General features: G+C 38.7%; 1 protein-coding gene across 6 annotated transcripts in view; it reads left to right on the top strand.

Annotated features, from left to right (window-relative positions):
• DCC (DCC netrin 1 receptor) overlaps positions 1 to 25,114 on the top strand; it is a 1,228,196-nt gene extending 1,203,082 nt beyond the window's left edge. For all 6 annotated transcript variants that reach the window (XM_043889644.1, XM_043889645.1, XM_043889647.1 and 3 more), the window contains 2 exons: positions 18,978 to 19,120; positions 20,544 to 25,114. In XM_043889644.1, the coding sequence (XP_043745579.1) occupies positions 18,978 to 19,120; positions 20,544 to 20,633 (233 nt within the window). In that variant the 3' untranslated portion in view covers positions 20,634 to 25,114. The remainder of the gene's footprint in view (positions 1 to 18,977; positions 19,121 to 20,543) is intronic.
• The last annotated feature ends 2,094 nt before the right edge of the window (positions 25,115 to 27,208 follow it).

Here is a 27,208-nt window from a genome sequence, read left to right on the forward strand (position 1 = left end):
GGTACACATCGGCCTCGAATTTGACCCAGCTGAGTCTGTCCATTTCATTCCTGCTGCAGCTTAATCTAATATTTCTCACCAAGAACTATTTTACCCAGGAGAGCCCTCTGCAGGGAGATGCTAACAGGAGTCTGCACCTGGCCGTCATACATTATGTACCTAATGAGCAAATGAAATGTTTAATAACTGTACTGTGAAAATGAAACTTAAAACAGTAAATTCCTGCTGAGGCGGCTCGTCTCCACCTGATGTGCAGGCCCATCTCGAAACACCAGCATCCTTTGTATTTCCCCGACTCAGTGGGTCGCACTGGGGAGAGCAGTGTTAAAACCAAAGCCGTCCTTCCTTAATTAGTTGTGTATCAGTGTAAATTCATTTATTTATCATATCAGCATCATGTGTTTCACCTAAGGGTCACCTGAAACTTCTCCAACAGGTACCCTGGGGAGAGGGAAATCTACAGCTATTGCAGACTAAGCATCTGTAAATTTTAATTTTTCAGTTAATCATGGATCATTTAAACACATAGTTATTTGATATTGCTTATTTTAGCTGAAATGTCTGATGTTAGTCTGAAATAAAACAGCAAAACAACCATAATTATTGTTATGGTTTTTCATTAATAACTTTAAGAGAAAGTGATAGAACATTTTTTTATAGAAAGAACCAATTTAAAATCCAATTATCATAACTCATGAGTTAAGGATTCACTTGCCAGAGATTTCTTTAGATTCATTTTTACCAGAGAATTAGCTACACTTCCTAAATCTTAACAGCCAAAACATCCCAAAAAATGAAGTATATAGGAAGAATACTTATAATACCTAGTAAAGTTAAGTAATATGTAGAATAGCTTCCTGGTGGTTCAGACAGTAAAGAATATGCCTGCATCTCAGGAGACCTGGGTTCGATCCCTGTGTTGGGAAGATCCCCTGGAGAGGGAATGGCAACCCACTCCAATATTCCTGTCTGGAGAATTCCATAAACAGAGGAGCCTGGTGAGCTACAGTCCATGGGGTCGCAAAGAGTCAGACACGACTAAGTGACTAACACTTTCACTTCACAGAACAGTTATATTCTTTTTTCTCATATAATTTTTCCAGCTAATAGCTTAAAGATAAAATTGTTTAACCTTTATAGAAATTAAAATGACCAAGATCAAAGAAATTAGGCTGTGGGGTAAAAGTCACAAAACTACAAAGAATGGATCTTCTAAGCCCCAGCTGGGAGTCTCCCTCGGTATTTGGATATATACTTGAGCACTCATTCTGTGCTTGGAATTCCTTGTGTGGTTAACACATTTTACTATCACAGGGGAAAAATAATACAGGAAATCAGAAACCTTTCGTTCTGTTCTCCCCTCCTCAGCTTTGCTCACCTCCAGCTCTGAAACGAACGTGGGTTTTCTTTATGGCATTCTCAAAAGCATTCTTCATTGCGGGGAGTGATCACAGAGCATCTTGACTGCCAGGCTAAGATTATAGGAAATGAGGATCTGGGAGCCATGAAGAGAGTTCTTTGGTTTTTCTTTATTTTTTTTTCAAAAAATTTATAAAATTTTCATACAATATTTAAAGGTTACTTTCCATTTACAGTTGTTATAGAATATTGGCAATATTCCCTATATTGTAAAATACATCCTGTCTTATACCCAGTGGATTGTAGCTCCCATACCTCCACCCCTATATTGCCCCTTCCCACCTCTCCCCACTGGTACCCACTACTGTGTTCTTTGTATCTCTGAGTCTGCTTTTCTGTTGTATTCACTAGTGTGAAATTTTTATACTCCATATAGAAATGATATCAAACAGTATTTGTCTATGACTTATTTCACTTAGCATATTGCCCTCCAGGTTTATCCATGTAGCTGCAAATTTTATTCTTGTTTATGACTGAGTGGCAGTGTGTGTGTCTGTATCTTCATCCATTCATCTGTGGATGACTTCCTTGGCAATTGTAAGTAATGCTGCTATGAACACTGAGGTGTGTACATCTTTTTGAATTAGTCTTTTTTTCTGATATATATACCCAGAAATGTAATGGAATTCCTAGGTCATACAGTGGTTCAATTTTTTAATTATTTGAGGAACCTCTCATACTGTTTCCACAGTGGCTGCACCACCTTACATACCCACCAACAACGTACAAGAGTTCCCTTTTCTCCATGTCCTCACCAGCATTTGCCATTTGTATTACTTTTGATGACAGCCATTCTGACAAGTTTGAGGTGTCTTTTTATTGTGGTTTTGACTGCATTTCACTGATTATTAGCAATGTCAAGCAACTTGTCATTGCCTGTGGCCATCTGCATATCCTTTTTGGGAAAAAAAAAAAAGTCTATTCAATTTTTCTGACCATTTTTAAATCAAGTTGCTTTTGTGATATTGAGTTGTATAACTGTCCATATATGTTAGATATTGATCCATTATTGGTCATATCACTTACAAATATTTTCTCCCATTCGGTACATTGCCTTTTCATTTTGTGGATAGTTTCCTTTGCTGTGCAAAAGCTTGTAAGTTTGATTAGGTCCCATTTATTTTTGCTTTCATATCATTTGTTTTAGGAGATAAAAAATATTGATTTAGGTCAAAGAGTGTTCTGCTTATGTTTTCCTCTAGGAGCTTTATGGTATACAGTTGTACATTTAGGTATTTAATCCATTCTGAGTTTATTTTTGTATGTGGTGTTAGAGAATGTCTAATTTCATTCTTGGACATGTAGCTGTCCTGTTCTCCTAAAACCACTTATTGAAGAGACTATCTTTCCTCCGTTGTTTATTCTTGCCTATTTTGTTGTAGATTAATTGACCATAAGTGAGTGGCTTTGTTTCCAGGATCTCTGTCCTGTTCCATTGATCTATGTGTCTGTGTCTGTTTTGAGTGTGTGTGTGTGCGTGCATACATGCATGCCTGCCAGCACCATACTGTTTTGATGACTGTGGCTTTTTAATATAGTTTGAAGTCAGAAATATAATTCCTCCAGCACTATTCTTCTTTCTCAAAATTGTTCTGGCCATTCAGAGTCTATTGTGTTTCCATACAAATTTTAAAATTATTTGTTCCATTTTTGTGACAAATACTATTGGTAATTTGATAGGGATTGTATTGAATCTTCAGACTGCTTTAGGTAAAATGGTCATTTAATAGTTTTGATTCTTCTAATCCAAGAAAACAATATACCCTTTCACCTGATTGTGTTGTCTTCAATTTCTTTTTCATCAAAGTCTTGCAGTTTTCAGAGCACAGGTTTTTAGCATTCTCAGGTAGATTTACTCCTTGGTATTTTACTCTTTTAAATGCAATTTTAAGTATCACTGTTTATTTCTGATACTTCATTGTTAGTGTATAGAAATGCAACAGATGTTTGTATACTAATTTTGTATCCTGCAAGTTTACTGACTTCATGGATAAGCTCTAGTAGTTTTTTGGTGATATCTTTAGGATTGTCTATGTACAAGTACCATGTCATCTCCAGTGATGGTTTTACATCTTGGTTTGCAACTTGGGTTCCTTTTACTCCTTTGTATTCTCTGATTGCTGTGCTTGGACCTCCAAAACTGTATTGAATACAAATGGCAAAAGTGGGCATCCTTGTTGTTCTTGATCACAGAGGAAATACTTTCAGTGTTTCAATATTGAGTATGATTTTAGCTATGTGTTTGCCACATATGATCTTTATTATGGTGAGTTATGTTCCCTCTGAGCTCTTTTTTTCTGGAGAGTTTACTATAAAGGGATGTTTAACTTTTTACAAAAGCTTTTTCTACATCTGCTGAGATGATCATATGATTTTTATTCTCCAATTTGTTAATGAAGCATATCATACTGATTTACAGGTATTGAAATATCATTGCATTCCTGAGATAAATCCCACTTTGATCATGGTGTATGAGTCTTTTGGTAGAAATGGAAGAGCCCAAATGAACTTTTTGGCCAGCACAATATATTGCTCAATTCTAATATTTTATTGAGGATTTTTGCATCTGTGTTCATCAGTGATACTGGTCTGTAACTTTCTTTTTTGTGCTGTATTTCCTGGTTTTGGTATCATAGTGATGCTAGTCTTATAGAAAAAGTTCATAAGTATTGCTTCCTCTGTAATTTTTTTGCAATAGTTTCAGAAGGATATGATAACTCTTATCTAAATGTTTGGTAGAGTTCACCTGTGATGCCATCAGTCTGGACTTCAATTTATCAGGAGTTTTAAATTACTAATAGGATTTTAGTACTTATATTTGCTCTGTTCATATTTTCTATTTCTTCCTCATTCAGTCTTGCAAGATTGTACCTTTCTAAGAATTTGTTCATTTTATTGGCATTTAGTTGTTTCTGCTAGTCTCTTAAGATCCTTTGTATTTCTGTGGTGTCCGCTGCAGCTTCTTTTTCATTTCCAATTTTATTGACTTGGGCCATCTCCCTTTTCTCTTGATATGTCTAGCTTATCAAATTTATTCTTGCAAAGAATCAACTCATTATTTTCATTTATTTTACTGTGTTTTAAAGCCTATTTATTTCTCCTCTGATTTTTTTGACTTATTTTTCCTCTACTAACTTTGGATTTTGTTTATTTTTCTTTACCTAGTTCTTTTAGGTTATGTTGTTTATCTGAGACTTGTTTCCTGACGTATTCTTGTATCAGTATAAACTTCCCTCTTAGAACTGCTTTTGCTGCATATCATAGGTTTAGGATTGTTGTTTTCATTTCTTCAGTGGTCCATGGGTTGCCTAGTAGCATATTATTTTAGCCTCCACGTGTTTGTATTTTTGGCAGTTTTTTTCCCTCACAGTTGTTTTCTAGTCTTATTATAGTTAGAAAAGACATCTGATAGACAATTCAACTTTGTTAAATTTACTGAGGTTTGTTTTGTATCCTGGCATGTGATTTATCCTGAATAATGTGTATTCTTCTGCTTTTGGATGGAATGCTCTATAAATATTAGTTAAACCCATTTGGTTTAATGTGTTCAACTGTGTTTCCATGTTGATTTTCTGTGTGGATGATCAGTCTGCCCATTGATATGATATTAAAGTGTCCTACTATTATTGTTACTATTAATCCTCTTCTATTAATATCTGCCTCATATATTTTGGTGCTCCAGTATTGGGTATGCATATATTTGCAACTGTTATATCACCTTCTTATACTGATTCCTTGATTATTATGTAGTGTATGTGTCTTGTAGCAGTCTTTAAAATCTATTTTATCTGATATAAATATTGCTACTTACTTTTTCTTCTGATTTCCATTTGTGTGGAATACCTTTTTCCATCCCCTCAGTGTGAATATGTCCCTGGATCTGAAGTGAGTGTCTTGTAGGAAGCATACATATGGGTCTTGTTTTCATATCCATTCAGACCATTAAGGTAACTATCAATATGTATGTTCTTATTGCCATTTTGGATTTGTTTTTGTAGGTCTTTTTTATTCCCTTTCTTCTTTTGTGATTATATGACTATCTTTAGCATTGTGTTTGGATTCCTTTTTATTCTGCATGTAGTTCTAAATTTTTGGCTTGTGGTTACCATGAGGTTTTTGCATAGCAGTCTATATGCATGTGTATATATATATATATAAATATATACACATACATATATATGTGCCACACAGTCCATGGGATCGCAAACAGTCATACACACACATTGTTGGTGTTTAGTCAGTAAGTCATGTCTAAGTATAGTTGCTTGATCCCTTCATTTCAAATGTGTTTTAAAAACCCTGCTTAGGTATTCTCCTCCCCTCATCATCATTAATCTTTGATGTCATGTTTTACTTCAAATTGTTTTATGTATCCCTTAACCTCTTATTGTGGCTATAGATGCTATCTTTATCTTTACCAGTGAGCTTTTCCATTTCACAATTTTCTTATTTCTAGTTGTGGGCTTTTCTTTTGTCACTTAAAGTAGTATGTCTTGGTGTGTTGCTATGTGGGACTTTGTGCTTCCTGGACTTGGGTGACTCTTTCTTGTTCCACGTTTGGGGATTTTTCAGCTAGCATTGGCCTGGATCCACAGGATCACAGTTTTCAGGGTATGTCTGATGGAGCACGTCTAGGGCTTGTCCAGAGATGGCTGAGGACTCAGGGAGTTTTAGACATTCTGTCTTCTGGTGACTGGGGGCTGTGTCCCCAGCCAGTTAGTTGTTTGGCATGAGATGTCTCAGCACTGGCATCTTCAGCTTTTGGGTGGGGCTAGGTCTTGGGGCTGATGAGCCAAGATGCCACCTGCTAGGAGCAGTGTTCACATCGTAGAATTTTCCCAAATGTGGCTGTCACCAGTATCTACATATCCAGGGTGAGTGGCCGCCACCTCCCCACTGCTGCAGGAGACTTTCTAAGACCAGTAGGTAGGTCTGGTCTAGACTGCTGTGAAAGCCACTGCTGTGCCCTGGAAGAGTAAAGTCTCTCTTTCCCCTGGCCTTCAAAATCACATGCTTTGGGCGCTTAGCTTCTTGATACAGGACGTCCAGGATGGGAAGCCCAGCAAGGGGCTCAGAATTCTCACTCTTGTGGGAGAACCTCTGCAGCACTCTTCTCCAGTTTGCGGGTTGCCTGCCCGAGGGCATGAGGTTTGATTATATTGTGACTTTACCCCTCCTACCTGTCTCATTGCGGTTCTTTCTTTATGTCCAGTTGTAAAAAAAAATCTTTTCCGGTAGGTTCTCTTTCATCAGTGGTTGTTCTGCAGATGGTCGTGACTTTGGTGAGCTCAGGGTCTTTCTACTTGGCTGCTGTCCCATTTTCTTTTCCTTTGGTATATTACTCTGATAAGACTCAGAAACGTCACTGAAATTGAGAAATATTATTAAATTTATGTTAAACTAATTATCAGCATAACTGCAGATCTCCAAAGTGAATAAATAAATATGAAGCATGGTCTTCTCCCTAGATCTACAATAGGAAAAGCTGTCAAAAATCCTATTATTTCTTGACATCAAAGGACAGGGGTTTAATACCCTGAAGTAAATGCTTTTTCTAATTGCTACTGTTTTCTCTAGTTCTCTGGGAGGGTATGATTGTCTTCCAGTGCGTCAGACCCCATCAGGCAAAGCAAAGGCTATCATGCCTTAAAATAACTCATCCTATAAAAGGAGTACCCAAAAAATGGGGGATCAGGCAGGACTGCAAGAGTACAGTTGGCTTTTAAACTGGCGAATAAGCACAGTGTACAAAAACCCAGATAGCAACAGAGGATGTGTGACTGTGTTGAAAATACAGAAGGAAATAAGGGTGAGTGGACTTAGGATAACTCACCGAGCAACAGCCGCAGTCCATCAGCAGGTGAGAGGCTGCAAGATGGTTCCTAGGGTCCGCTTCAGATTGGACCGAGCGCTCAGACATCACTTACTAATCCAAATGCCAGATGACACTACCCTGTCACTGGAATGTAGTCTGTGCCACAAGATTGCTTGTTTTATAGGAAGATGTCTGCTTGGTTGAGTGGTATAGGAAATAGATTCAGAATGTAGCCTTTGGAAGAGCCACAGGTAAGGTCTAAGGCATGTCTCATAGTTCTTCAGAAGAATAAAGACACAGACTAGAAAATCAAGACAAGAGCCAGGAATATACAGTGAGGGAATAAGTGAAGAAAAGTTTCCAAGCTAAAACATTTGAGATTCAGAGTATAAAATACTGAATCTACCCAAATACAAATGTATATAGCACAGGGACAGAGTTAATGCACATACAAAAGCAAGTGTGTCTGCTATCCATGGAAATCTATTCATGGAAATCTTTGCTTTAAAACATTTATTCCCCTTTACTAAAGGGCAGTCATAAGACCAAAGTTGTCTTATTGGCTGTTGACAAATCTCTCCTGGAAAATTTCTCTCATACTCTTTAATTCCCCATTCAAGAAAAAGAAAAAAATAAGGCCATATAATATGCCAGATAAAGTGCTAATACTGAACTCTACTTTAAATTCTTCTCTTGTACTTGAATGTTATTGAAATTAAATTCTACCTTGACCTCTTGATCTTCTGGGACCTCAGTGTTATCTTCAGCAAAATAATGGGAAGGGCACTAGTTGAACTCCAAGAGCCGTTGAGGTTCCAGCGTTCTAAACTTCTTTGCATTTGTGAATATTGCTTGAGAAGAGAGTGTCATATGAGGTTTAAACACTAGGCAATGTCTTTGATTCCTTTTGTAAAATGCACAGTGTCTTGCCTGTTATTCAGCATTCAGCAGGTTTAAAACTGTTGCCTGGACACTAGAGATAATCAATTATTATAATTATCTCCTTTCTAATGGGTTTGAGCTATGGTACTCTTTAGGCATGTCTGCATCTTATTATAATAATACAAATGCTTCAGATGCACTATAATACAGCATAGACCTGCCCAAATCACTAGAATCCCAGGCAGAAAATACTCCATTAGAATGTATTTTAATAGAACTATAATTTCTTTGTGTAAAACTACCAAAAAAGTAGTTAATTATTATTCTTATATATTTCCCAGTATACAATAGGGACAGGCCTGATTCAATTTTCTGCATAATATGCTATGCCAATATACTATTTACTTCTTTTGTGTTACTCTCCTTGTATATATCTCTATGCTAAAGTGAATTGATTTGTGTTAAGGGTTAGAATGTAAACTTTTCAAAAAAAAAAAACATTACTTAAAAACTGAAATTTAGGCAGAGATCACCATGTAACTGGATAGGATGAAGTGGGGGAAAAAAGAAGAATTGAAATGGGACACATTCCCTCACCCTGGGAATCTCCTTCTCTGGCTGGGAAGTCAGCTGGGACAGATTGGGAGGATCAGAGAAAAGGGCTTGGTTTGGCTGCAGAGAGAGAGCCTGAAGGGCCTGGAGTGTGATCCAGGCCACCACTGGGAACGCACATAGGATGGAGGCTGCGTCCTCCATAAGAGCCGCATTGTCCACACGTGCCCAGGGGGAGGGTTGTGGACCCATCGTGGCAGCCTCACTTCAGTGCGCTCACGGTGGGTGCTACTCCACTGCTACAAGCTCTGGGAACACGCAAGCACAGGTAGGTTGAATGACTGCAGGGCAGAAATCTAAGGTGACCCTGGTGATCCCACAGTGGCCGCTCTGTGGGCACAGTGCTTGGGGGGGCATCCGAGCTGATTACTTACTGTTGCTCCCCAGGCAGAGGCTGACCCAAGGGCCGTGCCAACAACAGTGTACTTGGTGGGTGCCCGCACTAGGGGGCAGGCCATGTCACAGGGTGCATGTCCTCGGACAGTTCCTGGGGAGGGGTACACACCTCCTTCCCAGCAGAGTGCTCTAGTCCTACCTACTGATTCCACTGGTTAAAACTGGGCCTGGGGACTTCTATCTCAACAAGAGGGGAGCAGACCCTGCCACCGAAAGGACTGTGGCAACCCACAGAGCAAACAGAAGGCCTCACCCAGCATCCACTGAAGGCTCCGGTCACTGTAGCACCCCCTTCATCGGGGGCCAGCACAACCTGAGGACAGAAATGGCAAACACGCATACCAAAAGCAGACCTCTTGAGCCAAAAATATTGGACTCAGGCTATACAAGGGCACTCTCACATAAACACAGCCCTTCAAAACCACAGTAGAAAACTGTTTAGCCTAAATTCATAAAGTCAGAGAAATATAAAATGAAAAAGCAGAGGAACCATTCCAACAACAACAAAAAAACACACAGGACAAATCCCATGTTTTAAAATAAGAAATAGACCTCTCAAGTGTACCAGACTCTGAGCTCAAAAAGGAGGTAATAAAAATACCGAAGGAATTAAGTAGGACTATCAATAGAAATGCAGATCATTGTAACAAGGATCTAGAAACTATAATGAGCCATTCAAAATTAGACAAGTCAATTACTGACATGAAAACCAAGTTACAGGCAAAAAATAGCAAACTAAATAATGCAGAAGAATGAATAAGTGATTTTGAAGACAGAATAATAAATTATGCAATCAGAGCAGCACACAGACAAATTAAAAAACAATGAAAGTAACACATGAAATCTATGGGATAATATAAAGGGTGCCAATCTATGCATAAGTAGGGATTGCAGAAGGAAAAGAGGAAAGGAGGTCAAAATGTATTTAAAGAAATCATGACTGAAAATTTACCAAACCTTAAAGAAGGAAAAAAGATGCCCAGTTACAGAAAGAACATAGGGTCCAAAACAAGTTGAGCTTGAAGAGACCCACACTAAGACATGTAATTGAAATGGAAAAAGTTAAAGCAAGAATCCTAAAGGCAGCAAGAGAAAAACAAATTGCAGGTGAATCCCCCCCCCCCATAAATATATCACCTGATTTAGCCATGCAAAGTCTATAGGCCAGAAAGAAGTGGCTAGATATATTCAAAGTCCTGAATGGGAAAAAACCTGCAACCCAGAATACTTACCCAGCAAAATTAGCATTTAGAATAGAAGGAAGGAGAGACAGAAAATTTCTCAGACAAGCAAAAACCAAAGAATACATCAATACTGAGCCTCTTCTAAAATATTGAAAGGTGTTCTCAAAATAGAAAAGAAGCAAGAATCTATAAGGAAAGGGAAGATTGCAGTAGGAAAAGTAAACATATAAAAGGATTGTAGATCACTTAAATAAAGCCAGTACATACATTTCAAAAGAAATTTTTTTTAAAAAATTGTGAAAGTTATTTTAACTATGTGCGTGCACGCTAATTCATTTCTATCATGTCCGACTTTGTGCGACCCTATAGACTATAGCCCTCCAGACCCCTCTGTCTATGGGGATTCTCCAAGCAAGAATACTGGAGTGACTTGCCATGGGATATTCCTGACCCAAGGATCGAAACTATATCTCTTATATCTCCTTCACTGGCAGGCAGGTTCTTTACCACTAACGCCATGTGGAAAGCCTGGTTTTAACTACAATGAACAGCAAAAGGATAAACATAAAGATGTAAAATAGGAAATCAAAATTACAAGATGTTGGTGAGGGGAGTAAGAAAATGTAATCTTTTAGAATGTGTTTGAACTTATATTACTACCAGTTTAAAGCAAGTAGATATAATAATGGGTTAACATACTTGAAAATGCTCCTCTGTCCATGGAATCCTCCAGGCAACAGTAGTGGAGTGGGTTGCCATGTCCTTCTCCAGGGGATCTTCCCAACCCAGGTATTGAACATGGCTCTCGTGCTTTGCAGGCAGATTCTTTACCATCTGAGCCACCAGGGAAACCCACTTGAAATCCAGGGTAACCACAAATCAAAAACATAAAGTAGGTGCACAAGAACCAAAAAGAACTCAAGCAATAACACAAAAGAAGACAAGCAATCCACAAAAGGAAAATCCAAAAGAAAGGAACAAAGAAGAAATATAAAATCTTGGTAAATAAGATTTAAAGTGGCAACAAATACATACCCATAAATAATTACTTTAAATGCCAATAGAATAAATGCTGCAACCAAAAGATACAGGAGGGAAGATTGGACAATAAAACAAGAACCTACAGAATGCTGCCCACAAGAGGCCCCTATATGGAAAGTGAGGGGAGGGAAAAAGACATTTCATTCAAATAGAAATGACTAGAAACAGTAGGAATACTCATATAGGACAAAATGGACCTCAAAAACAAAGCCCATAAAGATAAAGAAGGACACTGTATACCATTAAAAGGATCAATATATATGCACCCAATATAGGAGCACCTAAATATGTAAAACAAATATTAACAGATATAAAAGGAGAAACAATGGGACTACAATAAAAGTAGAAGACTTTAATGCCCCACTGACATCAATGGACAGGATTCCAGGAAGAAAATCTGTAAAGCAACAGAGATCATATACAACAAAACAGTTATGTATAATTGGTAATTTTAGAACAGTAAGAGAGTGAAAGTCACTTAGTCGTGTCCAACTCTTGTGACCCCCATGGACTATATAATCTATGGAATTCTCCAGGCCAGAATACTGGAGTGGGTAGCCTTTCCCTTCTCCAGGGGATCTTCCCAACCTAGGGATCAAACCCAGGTCTCCCGCAGTGCAGGCAGATTCTTTACCAGCTCAGCCACAGGGAAAGCCCAAGAATACTGGAGTGGGTAGCCTATCCCTTCTCCAGTGGATCTTCCTGGTGCAGGAATCAAACCAGGGTTTCCTGCATTGCAGGCAGATTCTTTAACAAGTGAGCTATGAGGGGCCCTTAGAACAGTAAATCCCTCCATAAAAGAAAACACATTCTTCCCAAACACACATGGAATATTCTCTAGGATAGACCACAAAGGACACAAAACAAGTCTCAACAGATTTTAAGAGGACGGGTATTATTGCATGCAACCTTCTCTGACCACTGTGGCATGAAATTAGAAATGAGAAACAAGAATATATGGAGACCAACAACATGCTACTAAGAAACCAATGGGTCAAGGATGAAATCAAAGAGAAAATTTTACAAATACCTCAAGACAAATGACAATAAAAACACAACCATACAAAAAATCTATGGGATATAGCAAATGCAGTCTTAAGAGTAAAGTTTATAGCAAATAGAGCTTCCTCAAAAAACAACCCTGACCTACCACCTAACAGAATTAGAACAACCACAAAACCTAAAGTCGACAGAAGGAAGGAAATAATAAATATCAGAGAGGAGCTTTAAAAACAGACAAGTTAATGAAACCAAAAGCTGGTTTTGTTGAAAGAATAAACAAAATTGACAAACCTTTGGCCACGCTTACCAAAAATAAACAAGAGAAGACCAAATAAATGAAATAAGAAATGAAGAGGGAGACATAAAAAGTGATACCATATAAATAAAAATTAATCATTAGGGAATACTATAAACAACTCTACGCCACCAAACTGGACAACCTAGAAGAGACAGAAAAGTTTCTAAAAACATACAGCCCACTAAAACTGAATCAAGAATAATAGATAATTTGAAAAGACTGATCACTAGAAGTGAAACAACCTATAATTTAAAAAACTCCATGCAAGCAGAAGCCCAGGCCTAGATGGTTTCACTGGGGAATTCTACTAAATAAACATTTAAAAAAGAACTTACACTAATCTCTCTCAAACTCTTTCAAGAATCTGAAGAAGTCTGAAGAAAAGGGAACATTCCCAAAATCATTCTATGCAGCCACCATCACCCTGATACCAAAACCAGACAAAGAAACTACCAAAACATAAAATTGCAGGTCAGTATCTTTGATCAATATAGATGCAAAAATCCTTAATAAAATATTACCTAACTGAATTCAACAACACATAAAATAGATCATACATCATAGTCATGCTGGATTCATGCTAGGATCACAAGGTAATCAAACATATGAAAATCAATCAGATGATACATCAGTCACAAACAAAAGAAAGATAAAAACCACATGATCGGCTCAATAGATGCAGAAAAAAGCATTTGATAAAATGCAGCATCCATTCATAATAAAAATTCTCACCAAAGTGGGAATGGAGGGGATATATCTCAACATAATGAAAGCTATTTATAAATCCACTGTTAACATAATACTTAATGGTGAAAACCTGAATGCATTCTCGCTAAAACATGGAACAAGACAAGAATGCCCACTTACCACTTCTATTCAATGTAGTATTTGAAGTTCTAGCTATAGAAATCATACAAGAATTAAGTATATACAAATTGTAAGGGAAGAAGAAGTAAAATTGTAATTATATGCAGATGACATGACACTATATGTAGAAAACCCTAAAAACTCCACACAAAAACAAGTAGAAGTTATAACTTTAGCAAGGTAGCAGGATACAAGATTAGCATACATAAATCAGTTACATTTCTTTACACTAACAATGAAATAGCAGAAGAAGAAAGTTTTTTTTAAATCCCCTTTAAAATTGCATCAGAGAAATAAAATATTTAGGAATAAACCTGACCAAGGAGGTGAAAGACTTATAAACTGAGAACTATAAAAATATTCATAAAAGAAATTGAAGGTTATTTAAAGGAATGGAAAAACTATTCCATGCTCTTGAGTTAGAAGAACTAATATTATTAAAATGGCCATACTACACAACACAATCTACAGATTTAATGTGATCTCTATCAAATTACCCATGACTTTTTCCACAAAACTAGAACATATAATACTAAAACTTATATGCAACCATTAAAGGCCAGAATTGCAAAGTGATCCAAAGGGAAAAGAACAAAGCAGGAGACAAAATCCTCACAAACCGCATACCGTACTACAAAGTTACAGTAATCAAAATAGCATGGCCTTGGCACGGAAACAGATGAATGGATCACTGGAACAGAAGAGAGAGCCCATAAATAAATCCTCACACTTTTGGTCAATTATCCTTTGACAAACGAGCCAAGATACAGTGGGGAAAAGCCAGTTTCTTCAGCAAGTGGTGCTGGGAACGTTGAACAGCTGCACATAAATCAATGAAGTTATTAGAACACACCCTCACACCATACAAAAAAACTCAAAATAGCTTCAAGACTTAAATATAATACATGACCCCAAAAAACTCCTAGATGAGAATATAGGCAAAACATTCTCTTATATAAATTTATATAAATTGTAGCAATAATTTCTTAGGTCAGTCTCCCAATAGAAATAAAAGCAAATATAAACCAATAGGACCTAATGAAACTTGTAAGTTTTTGCACAGCAAGGAAAACCGGAAATAAAATCAAAAGACAACTTTCAGAACAGAGGAAAATATTTACAAATGATGTGACCAAGAAAAGATTCATCTCCAAAATAGGCAAACAGTTCATACAGCTCAATATCAAAGAACCCCAAACAACCTGATCATAAAGTGGGCAGGAGACCTAAATAGAGATTTTCCTAAAAAGACAGATGGCCAATAGGCACATGAAAAGATGTGCAACATCGCTAATTAACAGAGAAATGCAAATTAAAACCACAATGAGATATCACCTCAAACCAGTCAGAATGGTCATGTGTGTGTGTGTGTATGTGTGTGTGTGTGTGTGTGTGTGTGTGTGTGTTAGTCATTCAGGCATGTCTGACTCTTTGCGACCCCACGGACTGTGTAGTCAGCCAGGCTTTTCTGTCCATGGAATTTTCCAGGCAAGAATACTGGAGTGAGTTGCCATTCCCTTCTCCAGGGCATCTTCCCAACCCAGGGATCAAGCCCAGGTCTCCTGCACTGCAGGCAGATTCTTTACCATCTGAGCCACCAGGGCCATAAAGACTGAAAATAAGAGATGCTAGAGAGGGTGTGGGAAAAATGGAAACCTACGCTGTTGGTAGAAATGTAACTTGGTGCAGACACCATGGAGAACGGTATGGAGGTTTCTTAAAAATTTTTAAATATTGAGTTGCCATATGATCCAGCAGTTCCACTCCTGAGCATATATCCAGAGAAAGCACTACTTCAAAAAGATACATGCACCCCAGTGTTCACTGAAGCTCTGTTCACAATAGCCAGGCATGGAAGCAACCTAAATGTCTATCAGCAGAATGGATAAAGAAGATGTAGGGTATCTATATAATTCTCAGCCATAAAAAAGAATGAAACAGTGACATCTACAGCATGGATGGACCTAGAGATTATCACACTAAATGAAGTCAAATCCCATATAATCCTATTTATATGTGGAATCTGACAAATGATATAAAAAACATATTTATAAACCAGAAACAGATATACAGACATAGAAAACAAACTTAAGGCTGCCAAAGTGGAAAGGGGTAGAAGGGAGGGATAAATTTGGAGTTTGGCATTAGCAGATACAAATTACTATATATAAAATAAACAAGGACCCACTGCATAGCAACTTAGGAAACTATATTCAGTATCTTATAACCTATAATGGAGAAGAATCTGAAAAAGAATATATATATATGTGTGTGTTGGAATCTCTTTGTATACCTAAAACTAGTACAACACTGTAAATCAACTATAATTTGTAAAGAACTAAAATTTAAAATTCAAAAACTAATTGGATTTCACCATATGCCATCAAGAAAATTGAAGTAAAAATTTTAACAAAAAAATATCAAATATTAACATACAAAGTGTTAATCATTCAAATGTAGCTGCTCTGTTCTATTAAATGTAGGGAAGGAAGAGCTAGGAGGTCATGGAATGTGCTCGGAGGAACATCTTTCCATGGCAATAAAACTACATTCGGGTTTAATCAGGACATTGTGAACATACTTGAAGGGACTGTAAACACAATTCAGAAAATGACATTCACAGTAGGAGTTCCATAGATGCATTCCCAGTGTTCACAAGTACTGTATGAAGACTGCTCTTTAAACTTTGTGCATTCACTTGCGTGATCATCTATAATATTCATGTGAATTACACATGCTGGGGTGTCTAGAGAATCCTTTATAGCATCACTCTGCCAGGGTTTTTAGTGCCTGCCTTTGTATTTAGGTTTACAACTAAGTTGGCTCTAGGAACACTGTGTTTCTAGTCAGAGGCCAAAGGAAAAATACAGAGGTAGATTTACTACACAGATCATTTCTTCAGATCCAATGAAGACCAGCTGGAAGAATGAAGGTTTGCTAGTTGTTCGACCAGAAAAAAAACTGATGGTAGAAAAGGATCATGTAAGACAAACTCAAAATGACCTGTGTGACACAGCAGTCAGTAAAAAATTTATGTGATTATTTTGTTTCAGTCCACTGACTTCCAATCTCATTAAATTGATGATTTTAATTTAAATTGCATTATTTGTATAGTACTTTGCTATTTAACTTAAACATGTTTTGGTTTCACACAATAGTCTTAGAACTACAAGTTTATAAAAGTTATGCCAAGTTTTATGTTTGTATAAAAGTAAATAACACTGTAATAAAAGTAGTTTAAATCAATGCCAAACTTCATTGTTTTCCTCTTTAAATTCAAACATAATTTAAGAAACTATAATACAATAAGTAGTTTATACCCTCAAATGACTTATAGTCTTGAACTACGTTTCATATTTTTTTATACTGCTTCTTCAAAAAGCTCATTTAAGTTGGATGGATTAAATCAACATGTCAATGAAAAAGACATTAATGTGTTCAGTGGAATTTGATAGATCTTGGTAAAAATTCTTACTATCTGCCCTTCTGAAATGTATGAATTTGGTTAAGTTACTTCATTTCTCTTCCTTTTAGCATCCTTGTATATGAACTGGAGATAGAATACTTAGCAGGCTTGTTTTGACAATTAAATCTCTTTTTAATTAATTTTAATTGGAGGCTAATCACTTTACAATATTGTAGTGGCTTTCGCCATAGATCGATATGAATCAGCCACGGGTGTACACGTGTCCCTCATCCTGAACCCCCTCCCACCTCCCTCCCATCCCGTCCCTCAGGGTCGTCCCAGTGCACCAGCCCTGAGCACCCTGTCTCATGCATCGAACCTGGGCTGGCGATCTGTTTCACATATGGTAATATTCATGTTTCAATGCTATTCTCCCAAATCATCCCACCCTCGCCTTCTCCCACAGAGTCCAAAAGTCCAAAAATCTTAATTTGAAAGAATGACAGGAAATCAGCAACTTTAAATACATCATCTTATTAATCCTCACAAATTATTATTTCTATTTTATAGATGTAGAAACAGGCAAGAGAAATTAGGTTAGTTGAGCAAGGAATTATACAGGTAGAATGCACAGTTAGGCTTTCCAGGATCTGAATTCAGATTCAGTTGGTAAGTCCCAAATTCTTCCCTACTATGCTATTGTCTAAAATGAAATAAACTTAGCACAAATCTAGAGCTTAGTAGGAGCTCCATAAATATTAGTATTTCCTTTCTTAATAAGAAGATGATTCTTACTTCTCCTGTCTCTGTATCTATTCTCATATGACTTACCAAAAACTTAAGATCACCCTCTAGTGATAAATGATTCTAACTGCAGACTTTTCAGCCTTGGTTTAAGAAAAGTGGTGATTGAATATAAATATGAAGGAATTAGATGCTAGGCCAAAATGTATGAGAAAACGTGCATTGGATAGGATTTAGCATTTATAAATTACTAGCTTTCTAGATGGTTTGCATTCTTCCTTTCCTAATAAGCAAGTATCCCCTATTTCTCTGATAGTATAACAACTTTTGAGTTTTATTAACTAGATTATGTTTTTGAAAGTCTGGTCAAAATTACTTTTTTTTTTACCCAAAAATATACAGTATGTCGCTGGGATCGTTTGAACTTAAATATCATCATTGATTATAGAAGAGAACTGAGGCAGACTAATTGTAATAGCTTCAATGCCTCCTATGCTAAGGTTTTGGTTCTAATACTGACAAAAGTCCTTAGGTATATGAGGTATACTAGCTGATTTGATATACACCTTTATAAAATTTGTATTTTAGGCTATAGGGACAAATTTATACTGCTGCTATATGTTGCAGAATTTATAAGGCAAATTTTAGACCCTAAAAGAAAAGGTAGTCGTTGTTTGTAGCAGACTGAAATATCATTTAGTAGAAACTCAAGAGTTATTCAAATGACTTTCATGAGCATTAGAATGTGTTTCATTGAGAGAAACTGTACTGATTAGGACAGAATCATACCTTTTTTTTCTTTTCCAACAGAAAATATTCAATCAGTTTAGCCATAAAGAACTGTTTTGCACTGTAACATCTAATACTCATTTGCAGATCAGAGCAACCATCTCTTTTAACTGCGCAAGTGTTCCTTGGTACTTGTTATAAACAGTATATGGCTTATACAGGTGGTCAAGAACAGGGCTCTCTGGCCCAAAGCTGCCACCGGCCCCAACTGAGCTGGCTTGACACTTACACTGTATGGCAAACAGTCCGCAGTTCCCAGGCAACCTTTCACAGGGATATCTGAAATGAGCTCGCAATGACATATGACTGGTGGAGGTTCATCTGGAGAGGCCTAATCAGGATTTGTCTTCCATTCAGTAGAAATAAAATGAGCCCGTTTTCATGTGTCAGAACTCATGTCTTGACTACAGAATGAACAATAACCTAAAGGCAATGCCAACCCACTGGATTCGGCTTACACACTTGAGAGATTGTTCCAGAATGTTTTACACAGTACTTTCATCACTCTGTTTTCTATTTTAGGGCCTACTCTTCCCAAGACTCATGTTAAAACAGCCTCTCTTGGGTTGGCTGGAAAGGCAAGATCTCCTTTGCTTCCTGTATCTGTGCCGACAGCCCCTGAAGTGTCTGAGGAGAGCCACAAACCAACAGAGGACCCAGCCAATGTAAGGCCATCCTTGAAACTCACGGAAGCACGCTGTGCAAAGCAGTCTAAGCCAACCAACCCTCTCCACCAAGCCCAAGCCCTCACTGCTCTTCCTATTTGTTTAGTTCTGTTTTCCTTCACTTGAATATGAAGAGAAAAAACTTTATGGAAAAAAATTACATCAGGGATCTAGTTATATGAAAAAGATCATTGATACTTAAAGGCAATCTTTATACATACAAGCTGATAGCAACATATTGAGTGACTTTACATACATATACACACACACATATGTGTATATACATTTATATAAATAGGTACATGCGTGTGTGTATATATATATACACACACACACTGTCATCACTATCCTACAGAAATACAATGTGAACCACACAGTTTAAAACTTTCTAGGAGTCACATGAAAAGATGTAAAAATAAATAGGTGAGATTAATTTTAATGATATATTTTTATCTAACCCATATAGATATTATCACTTCAACATGCAATAAATATAAAAAAATTATCATTAAGATATTTACTTTTTTGTACTAAGTGCTCAGAATATGATGTATATTTTATATGTACAACACATCTCAATTTAGGCTATTCACATTTCAAAACCCCAGGTGCTACTTTTGACTTGTTTCTGTATTGGACAACGAAATCTAGATGATTCAAGAAAAACAACCCAGACAGCTATGACATCATTTGTGGAAAGAAGTAACAAAACTAATCACCTCACTGCACCCTCCCTTTTCATACATAGGGCCAGTTTTTTGAGCCAAAGTGGCTATTTTCAATCCTTGTCAAACTCTGAAGATAACACAGTAAATGACCAAATCATTTACTGGCAGGCTGAAATTCCTATAAGAAGGTACCATCTACAACCTATTTAATACCACGAGGTCAAGTTCCCACAAAAAAATGCTTATGTGGTATTACAAAGAAAAGAAACCTGCTTATGTAAATTCTGTTTATAGCCTGATGGACAGGAAAAGTAACTAACATACTCAACATCTACCCTGTGCTGAACACTGATAGGCACTAAACACGTCCCAGGATGCTCAGAACAGCCTTTGAAATAGATATAACCATCTTCATTTTATACCTGAAAGCTACACATCAGAGAGGTTTACTAACTCGTCCAAGATCACACAGCTAGTAATTGGCAGGACTTGATTTGAAACAAGATTTTGTTTTCAACACAGAAGCCTCATCACCAGGATGAAGCTGGTGAAATAGCACACAATCCTTCGTCACCGCCTCTTTTACGACCAGCATCTTCAGCCAATGGTCATATGCTGCGTGCAGCCCCCGGGCTATGGGCCACTGTGTCATACATGAGAACGCACAGTGAAATGATTAGAGATGGCCCCGCCTTAACAAAAGGAAGGCACCAACATTCACCTGCACTAATCCTTTGCTCTCGTTCTCTCTGTAGGTGTATGAACAGGATGATCTGAGTGAACAAATGGCAAGTTTGGAAGGGCTGATGAAGCAGCTTAATGCCATCACAGGCTCGGCCTTTTAACACGCATTGCCGAATTGATGAGCTGAATTTGCGGGAACCTGTGCAGCATTACCAATTACCCACCAACAGCACACCTGTGTCCAAGGACGCTAACCAGTGTACAGGTCAGCCATCAAGACCACTCACTCCTGGAAGATCCTGCAGCAGTTCAGAAGGAAGACGCAGTCCTTCCTTCCTGGGCATCAGGAGTTTCAAAATGAGGACTCTGGGGTCCCTTAACAAAAGCTAAGACACATCTTCACTGCAGTGCCAAAGCTGAAGCTGCGAGAACAGTCCTGGGCCTTTGCCACTGCAGTGACCGCACTGTCATGACAAACACTTAACGTTCTTCATCAAGGCCTGTCCATTTCTCCTAATGTGTAGGTCTAGTCTTACAAACGGCAAGTGCATTATTGAAGCCTGGACCCTGCCATGGCAAACCAGTGCAAGCTCACTATTTTGTTTCCAAATTGAAAGTACAGAGCACCCATGGGAACTTTCTCACCAAAGGATTGGATGTTTTTCTGACAGCACAAAAAAAGTAAACAGGCAAACAGAGGCTTCTGTCACGCGGTCACACTTGCACAGGTGGTGGGTATCAGCAAGTGGCTGTGAAATTCACCCGTGTTAGCAAGGTATCTGTAAATCCACCCTTGGTTAACACTGATGTCTGGAGAACAGGAACACTTAAAAATCTCCAGCTAGGGGCATGCTGCCAGCCACCGGTCCACTTCCTGAAGGAGGATACAATATGCAATCTTCTCAGACACCCAGAAATTATGAGCTTAAAACTTCTAACAGTACACTGTTCAATCTGGGTGGCTTTTGTGCCATCCCACACTGTGATGATATTTCAAAGCTTCACCAAGCCCGTCTCCCTCAGAAGTCTGGCTGGAAGAGTCCCCCTCTCCACCCCATCCCTCCCTGAGTCCTCCTGGGCAGCCAGTCCCGGTCAGGTGGCCAGCTCCACACATTCCATGCCACCTGCCCCCGCCCCGATCTACCTTCCCGAAACCCTCTGTGGATGTGGCAGACCCATCCCATCCAAGGAAGGGAAGGAAAATGGAAGGTGGTTTCAAACAGTACCTTCTCTTAAGTGATGTCTCTTCCACCAGCAGGGTCCTCACTGACTCAGGGCAGGCAGTGTTGATGAATGGCGACCACCAGATTTGTTGTCAAGGAAACTTTCTGCACCACGCCTGCCCAGAGTCAGAGAGGAACGGAGAGGAAGACACCACTTGACACTTCTGACACATCATCCTAAATCCGGTGGATGCTCTTTAAAACTGCATCTTCATTGTGAGCTAGAACCTTAAACTCCTATTGCCATGTTTATCTACAGCTTGCAACTAGGTGAAATTAAAAACATTGTGTGTGCACCCTTTTAGTTTCTGAATTTGCAGCTGCAGATTTGGAGTTAATCCATTTGTGCAGCTGAATCGCCAAAAGGGAGCCCGTTTGCATATTTATGTTAGGCAACTTGAAAACCCAATAAGAGAGTTTCAGCTGAATTACTCCTTTCAGCTCTGCCTTTGATTTCAAGCTTGAGTAGGTCATAATTTTAAAAGAGCATGGAAGGAATAGGATCTTTACAACCTAATAGCTCCTTTTATTAGGTGGGTAATTATATATGAATCCCTGAATGAAATATTTTGAGCAAAATGGCACTGTAACAGAAGTAATAATTCAGATTATTTTTTTACAGTTTTATGTCGGGAAGGAAATCTGATGTCAAAGAGAGGGCTTGTTCAAATGGTTCATTAGAAAGTCCGGTCCATTTGTGAAATTGTTCTTTCAACAAGAGTGCTTGTTCAATTTACTTATATTTTCATGAAGTCCTTCTGAAGAGCTATGTGACGTTATCCTCTGGGGCAGATAACTCTTATTCAATATCTAAACACTTAGGCAAACAACACTCCACTGACCTGGAACAAGGCATTTCATAACATAATGTTGAGTCTTACAAAAAATAATCCATGACATCAGAAAAAAAAATGTCCATTAGCCCACCTTACCTTCTCAAGGTCCTAGGATGGGTTTTCCATTCTAATCCTCACAAACACGGAACATTCTCTGAAGGCATCTGATACCCAAGGAAAGTCACCCTGAGGGTCCAGTTTGGAATGAGCTGCGGATTTCAGGGATTAGTCATGTCTTCAATCTGTATGCTGTATCTGCACAATCAAGAGAACTAGCATTTTTACAACATTCCGAACTCCTCTAGTCAAAGTCAATGATCTTAGGAGATACATTGTTTAAACACATGAAAATATACAGTGTATGATTTCAGCATGCTCTTGAAACTGTCTTCATAAACACACCCAATGCTCTATCTTAGTAATTGGCAATGCTAATAAGTCTTAGCTCATGCAAGGAATATGTGGTAGAATCCATTTACATTCTCAGAAGAGGCTCTTGGGAGATTGGCCCAGTGGTTTGAACATGACTTGACCACAACTCTGTACAACCCTGCTCCTTGTTCTCTCAGATAGTTCACGTGCGTGTACAACTGCCTGCCCAAGTGTACAGGTAACTTTTTAATTTCCCGGTCTCCTGATCTCTCGACAAGAAGAAATCTGCGAATCCTGCAAGATAACCTTTGTTTTGCTCTTACTCTGAGTCTAGTTCATGACAAACAGGGCTCTTTAAGCTCATAAATCTCCCTGATTCCCGTGGGGTGATGCTTGACAGCCAACCAGCAGCTCTGCCACCAGAAGTCAGTTCTCCCCGAAAAAGAAGAAAATAAAACTTGGCAGAGCATGCCCGGACCCCGCGCCACAAACCGCCCCCCGCCCCCCGGCTCTGCTGAACTGTCAGGCATGAGCCGCCTCTTGAAAAAGCTTGGTATGTTTCTTTGGTATTTCATGCTGATAAGAAAGCTATTTTCTTTCCTCTAGGAAGTTCTGCATTTGAGAAACTCACAAAAATGCAGAGCTCAAAATGCACAGAACACTTGGAGGATGCTCTGGCCAAGAGTTAAATAGTTCTTAGAGACTCACTCTCAATAAGAAACCAGTCACAGCTCTTTGTAGAACAGAGCTATAAGCTTCCAGAGCATTTAAATAATGGAACTTTACATTTGGCTATTATAAAGTGCACATACAATTGAACAAGCTGGAAAAAAATCAAGTGAGGGCAGGGATATAGGAGGTGAATTTATTAAGGCTTCCTAGGAGGGGTTGGATATAACATTATTATTTACTTCAAAATAAGGGTCGTTCCCAGTGACGTACATGTTTTCGTCCCCTGCATTGGGTAAGACCTACAAAAGTCCAGCACTGGTGTGTCATTCCAGACATTCGGAAACTATAATAGTTTGGCATTCATTGGCTTTTCCCATAAAGAATCTAAGCATAGGTCTTTCTGGAAGCCTTCACAGTCTGTGCTTGAAAATGGTTACTCATTCCTAGTTACCCTTGTGATACAGCTGTCTGTTGACTCTGTTTAAAGAGACATCTTAAGGTCTTCTCCAAACATAATAGTGTCTCATACATGGCTGCTGAACTGAAATTCTAACCACCCCACCCCAAAAAAGCCACCTCTAAAGAGATCCCCTTACCTTTCATATAAAAAACTGTGTTCCAGACTGACTCCTTGTAATTTCAGAATGTCCATTTCTAGTTCATGAGAGAGAAAAAGAAATAGAGTAAGTCCCTAGTTTGACACGTGTTTATCAAAAACAAAACCATCAGAACTTTAAAATAGATGCAGAGTGCAGTCGCTTTCCCTTCCTGGACCAATTTACTTCATCTAAACGCAGACCGTCCCTAAGGCCAGATGTTAATATCCTCACATGTTCATCACGCACATACACAAGAGAGAACCCCCAACAATCCGGAGCAGCAGAGCAGTCAGTTGTACACTCAAACCTACTATCTCTTTTTAAATATTTTCAAAGCGACATTTGACTTACAATAATTTGTATTTCTCTGGTAACTTTCAGAAAGCACTTTCCTAGTGTACAGAAAAGCTTTTCACTTGATTCCAACGTTTCCAATTAAGTCAGACTTTGGAAAAAATCATAGATGTTTTGTATGATATTCCATTGCACTCAAAAATACGTGCTCTCCCATGTGTCAGTGTAACTTGCTATTGAAATACCTGCTTCCAAAATGTCCTGATTCTGGAAAAGAAATGCCTGAATACTTCCTGGTCAGTGAGATCAGACGGAAGCGCACACACTAAGACTGTATCTCGGCTCTTCATTGCCGCTCCCGGGTAACGTTCTCTGGCTGGATTTCTGCTGCACTCTGAAGGACTTCTGCTCTCAGCAGAGAGCCTCTGTACACTGTCATCCTCTGATTTTTTTGTTGGTTGGAGAGCAACAGCAAAAACTCTACAAGATGTCGCGAACACAGATACATGGGCCAAGGGGTCTCAGTGTGTGCTGAACGTGTGTTCTCAGATGCAAGAAAGGAAGGTTAGAGAGGAGGAGAAATGCTGTTTTTTTATTACTGTAGGGTAAACCTGACAATTCAGAACTTTGTGAATTGTCAGCTTGTTTTGGGGGGGGGGGGGTTGGGTGGGTGGGTCCAGGGTGTACTTTTTATAAGTAATATTTAATTTATTATTTAGAGTGGCTTCTTCTTTGGATAATTTATGATACAGAGGGAGACCTGGTTGGGAATCTAGATCTGGCTGTTAAAGCTGCAGTGATCCATAGCTTAGAGGGACCACTTTGGAGATGAACTGTCCACAGCTCAGTATGAGGGTGTGCCCAGGCAAAGCCCCCGCTGAATTTCCGTCATCACCGCCTTCTCCCTTGCCAGGGTCATTCAAACTTGGTTACCACCAAACCCACAATATTCTGATGGCATTTTTCAGATCACATGCTACTCATTCTCTCCGAGGGCTTTGCGATTCAAATTGTTAGTGTGCTAGTGGTAGGTTTATTTGGTAGAAATGGGTATACTACAGCTTTAACTAGCCTTAGTGGAAAGAAGAAATTTTTTGTTGCTACAAAATGCCTTTTAATGTCAAAAAAAAAAAGGTATTTTGAGCCCACAAAGAGTTTCTTTAAATTGTCAGACTCTAGCATTGTTAACCAAATTAGACTAGTGATTGCAATATTTAAGTGTAAATCTTGTTCTATGAGAAAGGAAACTTGCTTACAGTTTAAAACAATGACTGTTTCTACACACGATCTTGTATACTACTACACGAGGAAAAAGGGGTTTTGTAATCACTGTAGAACAGTCTCATATTCATTTTTTATAGAAATGTTATTCCAATGGTGCATTTTTTTGTTTAATAAATAAAGTTTTGATACAAAGTTCTTCCTCCATGTTATTTATATCGAATGACTGATATGAAATGAGCACAACGCAAACCCCTGCCTGTCTGTGTTCATCCTCCTCCGGATACGTGCTGCCTTTTTGGACATGTGGATCGGGGACTGTCAGAGGAGCCTGGAGGGTTACAGCCCGTGGGCTCGGACACGCCTTAGGAACTAGACGACAGCAACAGCAGAGACTGTCACTCCGCTAGCACATGCCTTTGGATGTTTCTGCTGTTTTCAAGCACACGCCCAGTAAGGTTCCTATCCCAGCAGCCAGTACCCAAGTCAGCTAGAAGGTTGCCTTCCGTTGCCAGAATTTGCTTTTTAGCCTACACACACAGGAGACCTGTGAATTCCAGATCAGATCTTACCAATACTGTTAAATGCTCAAGCCCCCGTGCCCTGACTGAGACAACTCTGTAGTGTAAGCCAGCTTATTTCCAGAACCCCGGACAGGACTGAACCAAAGTGACCCATTGGGGAGTCAAAGTGACTCAGTGGGGAGTCAAAGATGCATGGGTGTGAGCTTAGTTGCTAAGTCGTGTCTGACTCTCAGACCTCTGTGGACTGCAGCCTGCCAGGCTCCTCTATCCAAGAGATTTCCAAGGCAAGAATACTAGTGGGGGTTGCCATTTCCTTCAGGGGAATCTTCCAGACTCAGGGATCAAACCCACATCTCCTGCACCACCTGCATTGCCAGGAGAATTCTTTATCACTGAGGCACCTGGGGAGCCCCCCATGGGGAGATACTGCTCCACAATATTGCACCCTATATGTAGCACCCACGTTTGGCTCGTCTCCTTTCTCTTTCTGTCTTCTCCCATCCCACTAGTGATTTCTCCTGGGAGCACTTCATGATAACTCACTTTTACACAAATCTTCACATCAAGGGCTTTTTAAGGGACTTAACCCAAGACAAAGACCCTACTAACTTTGTGCCCGCGGCAACACACCAAAACCAAAGAAATATAACACTCTCCATCCTCAAGCTATTTCATTCCTACCATGTCAGCATGGGGACACACATGCATTGAAAAATGTATTGCTGTGAGTACTAAAGGATCAAGTATAGGCATATAATCTATTCTTTCAGAGAAAATCATGGATTAATAAAAGGTTTACTCACTCTTTGTGGTAAGCAGAGAACTTCTTAGTGAGTTTGTTTAAGACCATGCATCACCAGTGACAGGACGGGTGGGGTTTTAAAGGCCACCTAGCTCTTCTCATCTTCTTCAACTCATAATCATTCCACCTAAACAAGCAAAAAAATATGGTTAAGATCACTAAGAACCTAGAGGAACTGGAACCCTTGTGCACT

Source organism: Cervus elaphus, chromosome 27, assembly GCF_910594005.1.
Source record: "Cervus elaphus chromosome 27, mCerEla1.1, whole genome shotgun sequence".
In the NCBI taxonomy this organism is placed as follows: domain Eukaryota; kingdom Metazoa; phylum Chordata; class Mammalia; order Artiodactyla; family Cervidae; genus Cervus; species Cervus elaphus.